The sequence below is a fragment of the Nomia melanderi genome, chromosome 1 (assembly GCF_051020985.1).
Source record: "Nomia melanderi isolate GNS246 chromosome 1, iyNomMela1, whole genome shotgun sequence".
Classification (NCBI taxonomy): domain Eukaryota; kingdom Metazoa; phylum Arthropoda; class Insecta; order Hymenoptera; family Halictidae; genus Nomia; species Nomia melanderi.
Window position 1 is genome coordinate 16,303,139 of NC_134999.1, and position 12,268 is coordinate 16,315,406.

At 32.3% G+C, this 12,268-nt stretch overlaps 2 protein-coding genes across 14 annotated transcripts in view; one reads left to right on the forward strand and one right to left on the reverse strand.

Moving 5' to 3' along the window:
• The first annotated feature begins 2,032 nt into the window (after window positions 1-2,032).
• Efr (ER GDP-fucose transporter) lies at window positions 2,033-3,969 on the forward strand. Its single transcript, XM_031982584.2, has 5 exons — window positions 2,033-2,471; window positions 2,650-2,866; window positions 2,939-3,253; window positions 3,326-3,477; window positions 3,570-3,969. Exons 1-5 carry the CDS (start codon window positions 2,395-2,397, stop codon window positions 3,814-3,816), a joined length of 1,008 nt encoding a protein of 335 aa, XP_031838444.1. The 5' UTR covers window positions 2,033-2,394; the 3' UTR covers window positions 3,817-3,969.
• A 450-nt stretch (window positions 3,970-4,419) lies between these two features.
• The window catches only part of AMPdeam (AMP deaminase), a 47,175-nt gene continuing 39,326 nt past the window's right edge, over window positions 4,420-12,268 (reverse strand). For all 13 annotated transcript variants that reach the window (XM_031982571.2, XM_031982570.2, XM_031982573.2 and 10 more), the window contains 9 exons: window positions 11,621-11,807; window positions 9,780-10,129; window positions 8,491-8,688; window positions 7,573-7,868; window positions 6,652-6,778; window positions 6,424-6,587; window positions 6,051-6,345; window positions 5,852-5,962; window positions 4,420-5,774 (listed from right to left, as the gene is read on the reverse strand). In XM_031982571.2, the coding sequence (XP_031838431.1) occupies window positions 5,604-5,774; window positions 5,852-5,962; window positions 6,051-6,345; window positions 6,424-6,587; window positions 6,652-6,778; window positions 7,573-7,868; window positions 8,491-8,688; window positions 9,780-10,129; window positions 11,621-11,807 (1,899 nt within the window). In that variant the 3' untranslated portion in view covers window positions 4,420-5,603. The remainder of the gene's footprint in view (window positions 5,775-5,851; window positions 5,963-6,050; window positions 6,346-6,423; window positions 6,588-6,651; window positions 6,779-7,572; window positions 7,869-8,490; window positions 8,689-9,779; window positions 10,130-11,620; window positions 11,808-12,268) is intronic.

A 12,268-nucleotide genomic window follows, 5' to 3' on the forward strand; every position in this document is an offset into this window, starting at 1 on the left:
ACATTCTGTGTTTGTGTTTTTGCATAAATTACGTTCACACTGTACCCGTCGGTGAAATAAATTTTTCTTGGTGTTCGTTTAAACCAGCGTCGAGTTCTCTCTCTCTCTCTCTCTCTCTCTCTCTCTCTCTCTCTCTCTCTCTCTCTCTCTCTCTCTCTCTCTCTCTCTCTCTCTCTCTCTCTCTCTCTCTCTCTCTCTCTCTCTCTCTCTCTCTCTCTCTCTCTCTCTCTCTCTCTCTCTCTCTCTCTCTCTCTCTCTCTCTCTCTCTCTCTCTCTCTCTCTCTCTCTCTCTCTCTCTCTCTCTCTCTCTCTCTCTCTCTCTCTCTCTCTCTCTCTCTCTCTCTCTCTCTCTCTCTCTCTCTCTCTCTCTCTCTCTCTCTAACAGCAATCCCGTAGAAAAGTCTAGCTATATGAAGGCTGCAGTTCTGTAACCACGACCGCCGACCATATGGACTGGTTAGTTTAGACATAACCCATTATTGGCATCCATACTATCTCTATCCTTCTTATTCCCATACATGTATTATTTGCCTGTTACGTTAGTGCCGTATAATATATAATACTACTACTATAATAGAACTACCGAGCATTTAATACAATTAATATTTAATATAAATATATAAATATATAATATATATATGTATATATAAATATATTATGTATAAATTATATATAGTATACATTATATATTTATATTATAGTTTATAATAATATATATATACACATCTGACCCTCGATTTACACGGACTTTTTTCACGTGAGCCTCTTTTTTACACAGTAGTTTCTACGCGCGATCTCAATTTACGCGATTTAAATTTAGCAACAGCGAATAAAATATACTTTTGTTTTCTAAAGTCTCATTATTATTATTTCTTCTATTAAACTATGTGAAATAAATATGTATTTCTAAAACTTATACCAGCTGTTGTAAAAGTGGGTCACCAAAGTACTAAACGATATTGCAACAATTTTCCGATTAGAAACCGTTATATCTATAAAGGGTTAAAAGTGCACAGGATTCAGAGCAGACGTCCACTCGCCCCGCTCGGACCAATTGTTATGACGGCTCGGTTTCGGCACGACCTTGTTATTAGTTGTCTGCTTTCTCCGTCCCGCGGCTCGACTAGTACGAAAACGTGCCAAAACTGTGACAGCATAACAATCGGATCGAGCGTTCGTGTTGACGTCTCCCCTTGCCCCCCAACTTGAAAAGCCGGTCGACCGTGTTCTCGATGGGATGATAAGAATAATATGAATTTAATTAGTTCCAGTTCAAAGTTCTTATTTTGAAATTCAGTTTTTATATTATAACTCGGGATTATAGCATCACAGTTTATTTCTCGAAATTAAGTCCGTATATATAGGTCAAAATGGAATATGAACCAAGTTCGTATGCAAAGCAGTTCGTAAGTCAAGATACCACTGTATATTGTTACAATTGTACTGATAAGCAATGTGTAAATTATTGGCTAAATTGTAATACATTTATTGCATAGAAAAATCTCCAAAAGTTATACAATTTAATCTGTATTAATAATTAATACAAATTTCATTTATTTTTAATTTATTGAAGTATGTATTAATATAAATAATTTGACATGTATGGTAATTTATAAAATAAATAACAAGGAAATGCCTAAGGCCTTATTTTTGTATCAACAGAGCTTATGCTATACAAAAATCTTTATTCTATTCCTTATTGTGTCTACATAAAACATTAATTTAAATTAAATATTACATTAATCTCATTATGTAGATCTGATTATAGCATAAGAAATACTTTCATAAAAGGAAGAAAAATATAAAATGATATAAAATATAGTTTATCGTAGATGAACTCTGGAGTTTATACGTGTAATATATTTTTTTCCTCTGTGTGTGAGTAACTTCCAAGAAACATGAGTTTGCATAAAAATCTACCCCCTTTCTATATGATTCACAACGTTCGGTATAATATATATATAATACATATATAATAAAATAAATTGTAATTAAATGTTATCAGTTTGAAAACGGAGAACAATATATTTATTACCGGCGTTTAAGAGTAATGACGCAAACTTTATCTCGTCATTGTGCACTTAAGAGTTACATAAATTTTATCTTATATAAGATAGTGTTAGTGAAGTTCTTTAAAATGTGGTTGCGCATGATCGAGTAGCGTTTCAGGTTTCAAAGAACAGTATAGGCCTTATTGCGTTTGCCAATGGGAGAAATCATGTGACGTTTATGTGATACATTATATTACCATATATAGCGAGTTCACGATAATTTACAAACCAGTTAACCAAAGTGTGCCATGGTTTTCATATAGAGTAGTAAAATCGAAAAGAAAATACGCTGGTGCTTGAGTGATTTAGGTTAACTTTTTTTTTAAATAAAGTTTAACCAAACATGAATGCAGCTATTGCAATTGCATGCGTTTTCATCGGTTGTTGCAGCAATGTTGTTTTTCTGGAGCTTCTTGTAAAGTAAATATCGAATAATTATTTTTATATTGTTTTATAACAGAACATTCATTTGCTCTCCATTATTGTCAAATTCAAAGATAGAAATACATGAAATTTCATTTAAGTGATGCTTGAACGTTCTGTTAAGTTTAAATATTTCTGCTAGTATTAATGAAATGGTATTAATATCTTCTTTCAGAGAAGATCCTGGTAGTGGAAATCTTATTACATTTTCACAATTCCTTTTTATTTCATTCGAAGGATTTTTATTTACTTCAAAATGTGGGACTGTAAAACCCAATATAGGAATAAAAGATTACTTTGTATTAGTAACAATGTTTTTCCTGACAAACGTTTGCAACAATTATGCATTTGATTTTAATATACCTATGCCATTGCATATGATATTCAGAGCTGTGAGTACTCAAGGTTGAAGTACCCTGATATTTAAGTTCTTGAAATGTAATTAATATTTTATATTTTCCTAGGGTTCCTTGATAGCAAATATGATTATGGGTATTATTATTTTAAAGAAAAAATATGTATTCAGCAAATATTTATCAGTGTTAATGATTACTCTTGGAATTGCAATTTGTACAATTATTAGTAGTAAAGAAATAAAATCACTACAAGCTAAAAATGTTGAACAAGTACCTACAACTCCATGGGAAGATTTCTTTTGGTGGGCATTAGGTATATCATTATTAACAATTGCATTATTTATTTCTGCTAGAATGGGTATTTACCAAGAAGAATTACATAAAAAATATGGAAAAAATGCAATGGAAGCATTATATTATACGGTATGTACACAGTTACCTTATTGCTGTCCTATCAAATGTATATAGAATATCTAATGTCTAATATCTTTTCAGCATTTATTGCCCCTGCCATTCTTTTTAACATTAATTCCCAATATTTGGGAACACTTTGCATATGCAGTTACTTCAGAACCACTGAAGATATCAATGCTCAATATGCATGTGCCAAAATTAATTGTATATCTTATTGGAAATGTCCTTACACAGTATCCTTTTACAATTATACTATTTAATTAATTTATTTAAACTAAAAAAATTGAATTTACTATATGCAATGTAACCTTAACATTTAATTTAGATACATGTGCATTAGTTCTGTGTTTGTATTAACAACAGAATGCACATCTCTTACAGTAACGCTAGTATTAACACTACGAAAATTTTTATCATTAATTTTCTCTATAATATACTTTCAAAATCCTTTCACAATCTACCATTGGATTGGTACGATCCTAGTCTTTGTAGGAACTGTGATATTTACAGAAATAGTACCAAAGATTGCAGAAAGTTTACGCCCTAAAGAAGAAACAAAGAAGGTCCAATAATAAATGATAATATGGATAAAACAAGCATAATATTTTTAAAACTTTTAAATTATACTTTATTCACAATTGTATGTTATACAGAATTAATTTTGTAAACTGATTTTTTTATTTTCAATTTAGTATTGAATTAATAAAAAAAAATGAATCACTAAACTACACTTCAATTATTTACTTACAACAGTTCACACAAATTATGACATAATCCCACTGCGGCGCCGTAGCATTTTGCGATTTTGGAAGAAAATAGATATGAAGTTTTTTTATCCAATTTTTGCGAAACAGTAGAACTTTGTTTCCCCGGTACTTGAAAATAATAGTCTTCTTTTGATAGGGACAGTAATAAGAAATAATAAAAATAAACATTTGACCACAATTGATATTCTAATATTATGATTTTTTAACAACATAGTCTTGATTAATTATTATGTTACAAGTATTAGTTCTAATTAGCACGTTCACAACCACGCATCACATGTGTGACACAGCGATTTGTTTAGAGAGTCCATGCCAATCAACGCCGTTGATTATTAAATTGTATAACTAACATATCACGTAAAACAATTGCAATAAAGGCGCGGCCTTTTTTAATAAACAACACATCCATTTTAACAATATAAGTGTATTTCTTTTTTTTTTAGAATATAGTATGTACAATAAATACATTTTTCCTACCTAGTAACAATTTGTGTTTAATATTAGGACATAGTATGCATATATACTTGTACATTATTATTGTTATTGTTGTTATTATTATTGTTGTTTTTGTTGTTATTATTATTATTACACATTTGCCAGTAAAAGCTTGTTGATGGAAAAATTGTTTCAAGAAACGAAATACTTTATTATTTGCATGCTAATAGTTTAAAGGTAAATGGTATAATTTTTTGTATCATACCTTCATGATTGATTTGTACAGAATATTCAATTTAGTACACTCAAATCTTGTGTTTACACATTCATTAAAATAATACCATACAGACATGATAAGGTATACATGTATAATCTACAAAAAAACTATCCGTTTACAAGTTAAAGACACATGTTAAAAACAAATATCATACAGGCTGTATAAATGTACAAAAAGATAAGAAACTAAAACTAAATTCTGAAAGTTGGGCTGACAATTTTTACTGCGACTAAGGCATAAAAAATTATTTCTTTACTGTATATCATACATTTATAACATAAAATTAATACAGTATTCAGTTTAGTTGAATTTATATAATAATATTCGATTTAATATGGATACTAAAAATTGGAGCAGTTCAAACTTTAATCCTATCTAATACCTAACTATTAACATATTGGTCAACGTGTGTGAAAAATTTCAGATTAATTTATCCTTGTCTTATATCAAAATTCTGGGATCTGAATAAAAGATATTTCCCTGTAACTTAATTTATATTTATATGGGATAATATATGTTTCCATGCTTGAAATATCTGACGATGTAAAAAGAAAAGAAAATTTTCAAATTATCAATATATACAGATGGTACGCTTAGAAGTTATTGACAGTGTATAAACTGATACGTGGCATACAAAGGATATCATTTAAATTGCACTTAATGGTTCTATAACTACTGTTAAAAAAATAATTCTCATATTGTTATACATTCAATAAAAGAAATACCTTTTACAAAGGAATCATTTAAGGTTCACAAAGATCGTTAGCATAAATCACATGATTAGTTATAGTTCGCGTTTTAAATATTTTTCGATAGAATTTCATCGAATCTTGTGGATACGATTTGCAGTCATAAAGTAATATACATATTTCGACTAAAGTTAAAATGGAACGGCTTCAGGTTTTTCAACGACTTTAAAAATGTTTGACAACTCGTCGACTAAAGTTTCATAACGATAGGCTACTCGAATGTCTGGCACATTTGTTCGGGTAATATCATTACCAGCTACTCCTTCCTTAGTATAATTTGGTCCAAGCCAGTATTGTTTACTCTACGAATAAAGGACAAAAAGGACCATTACTTCATCATACATACATACATATGTATGTACTTACATGGAATACATACCTTGTGTGGAAAACCACTCATAAGTACTGAATTACGTGCTAGTTCACACATATCGCATGAACTGAGTTTCCATACTTGCGCAGCAATACTGTATTCTTCCATTAAAGGTTCCTGTACGGAAATATGAATAATATATAAACCAATGGAAATCAAGAAGTAGATCCTTAAATAAATATATGCAAAGTAGAATTATGCTAACCTTAGTAAAGTGGAATTGAAGTGGATCATCTGTAGACAAGCTTATACATAAACCTCTAGCTAAGTATTCTGGAAGAGGATTGCGATGATAGTTCAAAAAGAGAGAATTATTACTGAGAGGTGACATAGCTATCCCAATTTGTGCCAAATAGTACAAGTACTGCAGTACTGGAACTTTTCGGAGTAAAAGACCATGGGAAATATTCTCTGCCATCATGTAACCACACACAAGATGTTGAATTGGACCTGCTTCACCACAATGAGGTCTAAGAACGAAGGTGTTAAAACCTCGTTCACTGTAAAATATGACAGTGCATCTAAATCACATACATATTATCAAAATAAATAAGAAAGATTCACATGAAATAACTTACGCTCTAAAATGATTTAAAACAGTCATGTTAGCATAAGTGTAGTACTGATAATATCCATAGGGAGGATTTTCAATGTCATCCCATTCTGCCGGTGGGCAAACATCCTTATCAAATAAAGGATTTTCAGGCTTACTTTCATCGTCAACCGAATCAAATCCTATCACCTGTGACGATGTTTAAATTATTAACGTGTTTCATGGTAATGCATGTGTTTAATATATGACTTACATATTGAAGGAATTTGTGTAACTCTGGATGAGAATCGGGATCATTTGTTACTTCAAATAGAGGAAGGAAGATATTATTTAAAATCTCCTGGAAGTTTGTCATCAGTTTGTTTAACTTGAAGATATCACTGGAAGTAAATAACAATTCCAATAATTCTCTAAACCAATAAAATAAAAATAACAATATAAAATAATAGGAACTAAATACAGGGCACATCATTTATGTGCTGTGAAAACAATTCTATGACTATAATGTTTATATTCAAATAATTCCCATTTAAAGATAATTTATTAAATAACTTTCACGTTCTTTTTCCTTTTTTTTGAAAGGTTGTTTTCATCCCTTAAATATGAACGATTGCCGACAAAAAATACATGCGTGAAATATTCTTCGGTCCGTCTCATAATTAAGAAATAAGACAAATGAATTCGAAAAGAAAGTGTAAAACATATGAAATCCATTCACTCGTATCATGAGCATAAGTTTCCTTATTTGCAGTTATTAATATCTTAGAAGTGTTAAATATCCGAAGTGATGTTATAAATAAATACCTTCATTTGAGTACTGTAATGAATCTACGAAGACGCTAAAAACATATATTATTATAATTTTGATAAGAATCCTTTGCACTCGAGAGCAACCATCTCATTTAACGTTGCGAAATTATAAGTTTAAGTGCTCGGCAGTTCTAGTTTAAATTTTCTGTAACACATCAACTCATGGAACATCGAAATAAAATAGTCCCTTAATTTATGTAAGATATTTTGTCGTGTGACTTACGAAAAATATCACCGATGTCTCATCAGAAAGTAATGAATATTCGTGGTGAAAAGCATCGTCGAGTGGAAAGGGTTAATAAATTTGTCGAGCGGAGTTTCGAAAAATCAAGATCACGAGCGTGAAAGGGCAAAAGTAACTTACTAAAGCCGAGGTATTTGAATGAGCCAGCGCACGTTGTCCGAGTACACGTCGCTCTGAATAGCCCATTTCGCTAATTTGTCCCATTCTTCGGGGTTTTTACCGTAAATCGAGAGACGCAGCTCCGCGTTTTGGTATTTCGATTCTTCAAGATCGCTGGCAACCTCTTTGATAATGCTCGCGAAAAACTTCCCGTTCAGATAGTTGTCCGTTTTCAAGAAGACCTCGCGAAGCCGACTCTCCCCGATCGGATTATACTTGGCATTGAATTTATCGAATCTATGGAACGTGTTTCTATCCTACAAAAAGAGAATCACACGCATTCTTAACACGTTGACTATCGCTAGAAAATATGGAAACTTACCTCGTACCCCAAGCTACTATTATTCATATCATTTTGTTGTTTTTTTCAAATATTTACATTTTACCCCTTAACAGCCGAAAGGGCCGAATGGGGACATGGAAAGAATTTAGTTTTCATTTCATTTATTTATCATCGTTGTAGTTTTCTTTATCAAATATTGCAACTTATTACATCATTGGTTTGTTGATCATGCACTGACAAAAATATTTACCATAATATAACATCTTATGGGCGAGTAAGTTAAGGGTTAATATATTATATCTACAATTTTTATTATTAATTAATACTATTTTTGTTACATTGATACTTAAGAGTGATACAAAACTTATTTTGATAGTTCAATGTAATTTTGACAGCTTGTAAACTTGTGATTGAGGTAGACAGTTTCATTCAACTGCAATACCACAAGAACTAGTTTACTTGTAGATTACATGACTTGTATAATAGACTTGGGGTACATGGCTAACACATGTGGACTAGTGAACTAGCCCTCGGTAGTCAATGTGTTAAATTATGCGTTCGTCTGATTCGCGGCTAAAGTATCGGCAAGTACTCACTGCGTGTACATCTAACATGTCAACGCTGAGGTCGTAAGTGGTCAAATTCATGGACTGAAACACTTCTCGGAGAGTCATAGTTTCTCCGTTTTTTGAGCACGTTACTATCTCGTCCGCGTGATTCTTCAGGGTCTTTTTAATGAACCTGAGGAGGTGCTTTTGATTCATACACGAGGCTGCGTGAATGTGTGTGTCAACCTACAATTACAGTGAAACAATGGTGATTTATTCGTAATCGATGGTAATCGTATATTTTCGGATTGGTTTGAATTGTTTGTAAAAATAAATTCTTATGTTTAGACATTAAGTTAGACGACCACTAAATAATATTAATCTTCCCACTTGTCTAATTAAATGGTAGTTGTGTTTCGAAAATCTAGGATTTTCTATGTATTTTTCAAATATTCTTTTTCATCTATTATTCCAGTCACGATTTTGAATTTTTTAGTTTAGTAGTTCTCTAAGCTTGCGTGACAAAAGTTGGTCTAGATGTAATGTTATTTGGAATATCTATAATTTCATGTAAAAAGTATAATGTACATATACTAATAACGTTGAAGTAAGAAAGAAAGAGTTAACTTAAAAATTGAATTTCTCAGTGGGAGAAGACTAAATTATGGTCGCTAATAACGTTAGCCTTTGAAGCTACTTATAAAAGTGAAAAGAGATACTACATGTGTAAAGTGTTCAAAAGTGTTTCGTTAATTTTCCCTGTTACCAGATTAATAAAAACAAATGTCTAAATAAAAACCAACTACTTTCACAATTTCAATGTAGCTTTCCACCGATTAACTACTCAGTTCAACACTTTGTCTGCCACGTAAACACTCATTAAAACTTCTGTGCACTCGAAACGGTTTTCTTCCTTAACCAGAAACTGAGAAGTCAAGATTCTTCCTAATAATTGCTCCACTATCTTTCTTATATCTCATGTATCCAACAAAATTCGGTTTGCTCGATACGGCACCAAGAAAATTAACCCTTTGCACTCGAGAGGTGACTCATCACTTAATGTCACACAGTGAAACTATAAAATTTGCTGTGTAATAACTTCGTATAATGCATCAATTTGAAAACTATTGAAATAAAACAGCTTTGTTCCTCAATGTACGTGTGATCTCTCTTCGTTTCACAAAATATCTTCATCTCGTCAGAAAATGTTCAAACATTTCTAATGAAAAACTTCCGAGTGCAAAGGGTTGATGTCCAAGTTTCCGTGAAAAACAGACGCGGCAGTCAAAGTGTTAACGCGTGTCCTATCCCATTGTACGTGTCTTTGCTATACTGACCTTTCTGATGTTATAAAAATCCCTGTGCGGAACTGCCTTTTGGCTCGCAAGTTCCCTAAGCTCGTTCAGTAATACATGCAATTGGAATTTTGACGAAAGGTAACTCAGTCTTCTGTAGCAAAACGATTTCAAGGGGCCGTCGGCGATCATTGTACAGAGGAGATTCATGTCCCTGACAAAAACCGCCAAATCTGGATACGAATACGGAATCGGTTTTCCCTCAACAAAATCTTCTTCGCTAGCGTACAGATTGAAAACACCGTTAACCGGTGAGATTTTGTAATTTTTCGACGGCGGGAATTCACATTCCCACGGGTCTCCCCGAGATGCAGGTGCGTGTACGGGATGATCTAAGAGTGACATATAAAGAGAACAAATGTTAACAGCAGTCGAACAAAATCTAAAAGCATTACCACCTAAACAGTCGTCTCTTAATTACTGAACGCTTTAACGAATATTAACCCCTTGCCTTATGATTTCTTTCTGAATTGTGATCGAACTAACTACTTTGTTATTGATAATTTATTGGAAACAAGAGAAAATTCTTATTCTATGTCAACGTCTGCTCTAAGGTAAACTTACATTCGAATGAACTGAATGATATTGCTGTTTGTTAAATTCTATTTGGAATCTTCACTACGAGTCTAACGCCATATTGTAGGGCAAGGGGTTAATAGCTATGATTTTCAGTGGCGGCTCGCGCATAAGCACTGTGGAACTGCAGCATCCCCAATTTTGTTTTATATAAAAATATAAATAGATTTATTCATTTTATCGACTACAAACGATATTTCCTCATGCTTATTATTTATTTTTAATTTTACCATAATTTTGATATTTTGCCTCCTTTATCGATTGTGGTATGTTTGATTGCACGAGGTGAACCGGTGAAATTCTGTGTGTGAGATCTTTGTTTTCGTGAAATTCATTTGTTGTGATCGTTCTCTCGTAGGAGGAGTCGCATTCGTTTAATAAAGGCTAACACGGAATTTTTATACGTCAACATTGATGAAAGTTTGGGAAAAAATACTTCGTACAAACATGCTTGACCCATACCTTCCGTTTTTATATGCAATCGTTTATGTTGAACGAGTGAAAACAACCCAACAAATATCGAGATGAAACCATAATCATTCGACGTAAGAGAATGCACCGTAATGCAGATATTTCAGCGATATTATTTAACCCTTGTCTTCGGCGGGCGGGTCTTTTGTGACCCGAGCGTCGCAGGTTGATTATTTAATTACAAAGTTAATCGAGCGCTTTCTTATATTTTTCCAAGATGCAAACATGAATACGAACTCGATATTTTCAAAAGCGACGTTGTAAATAAAAAGAAATTTATTCTACATTTTTCATTGATTCTTTCGTATAGAATAATTATTCATTGATCGATCTTTTTGCAAACTTATTCTTAAATGAAAGCGATTTGTTCTCTGACGTATACTACAAATATAACCTTCGACGCTTCATTCGTGTCGTCGACGACGATAAATATATTAACAAATCGCAACAACTATATTTATCCACCAAAAGAATCTAAAATCATTTGCACAAGATGCAACGATAAGAAAATAATAAATAAACACTGTTTACCTTCACAATGTTTATAAATACGCTCTATTTCTTTATTCTTCTATGATGTTAACATTTAATGTGACTAAAGAAATTTACGACTCGTAGTTTAAGTGGCTATAAAATATTTGCATATAAATGGTTTAAAATACGCATGGGTCATAAATGACCCGGCCACAGGTAAAGCCAATATCCGAGGATCAACACACTTCTATCGATTTGAACAATGAAATGTAACAATGTCGATACGATTGTATTGCACATACCTGCGATGGCTTTACGGTCATCGTGCTGGACTTCATCGTCACTGTTCACTGGCCTTTTGTCGATGCTACGCAAAAACCGCGACGTTATGGAAGGGAAACTCTGTTTCGAGTTGTTCATGTATCTTTCACGTATGGCCAGCGCTTGGACCAGCAACTGGGACGCCTGTTGAAGATCTTCCAGAGGTACCTTAAATATACGTTTCAAATCATTTTACGAAGTCACAGGTATTTGAAATTCTTGTTCCTTTGAACTTTGCATAAAGATATTAACCCTTTGCACTCGGAAGTTTCTCGCTAGAAATATTTAACATTTTTTTACAAGACAAAGACAATATTCTTTGAAATTAACTCGAAGGGAAATTACAAGTACACTGAGGAACAAAGCTATTTTATTCTAATATTTCACATATCGAGGCATTATACAAAGTTGAACATTAAATATAATATTAGATTTTATAGTTTTGCCGCATCAAATTAAATGGTGACTGAGAGTCAGCTCCCGAGTGTAAAGGGTTGATAAACATAACGATATATCAAAATAGTATCCAATATGTTTAATGTAACAGATTATAATCTGTTGCCTTAATTTTATTAAAATCTTAATAAAATTGAAATTAATTAGAAACCTTTCTAATAATATGCTCTTTG

Coding starts and splice junctions, on each gene's coding strand:
- Efr (XM_031982584.2), top strand. CDS start 2,395: ATGAATGCAGCTATTGCAATTGCATGCGTTTTCATCGGTTGTTGCAGC. Junction 2,867..2,938: donor TGCATATGATATTCAGAGCT/GTGAGTACTCAA, acceptor ATATTTTCCTAG/GGTTCCTTGATAGCAAATAT. Junction 3,478..3,569: donor ATTGGAAATGTCCTTACACA/GTATCCTTTTAC, acceptor CATTTAATTTAG/ATACATGTGCATTAGTTCTG.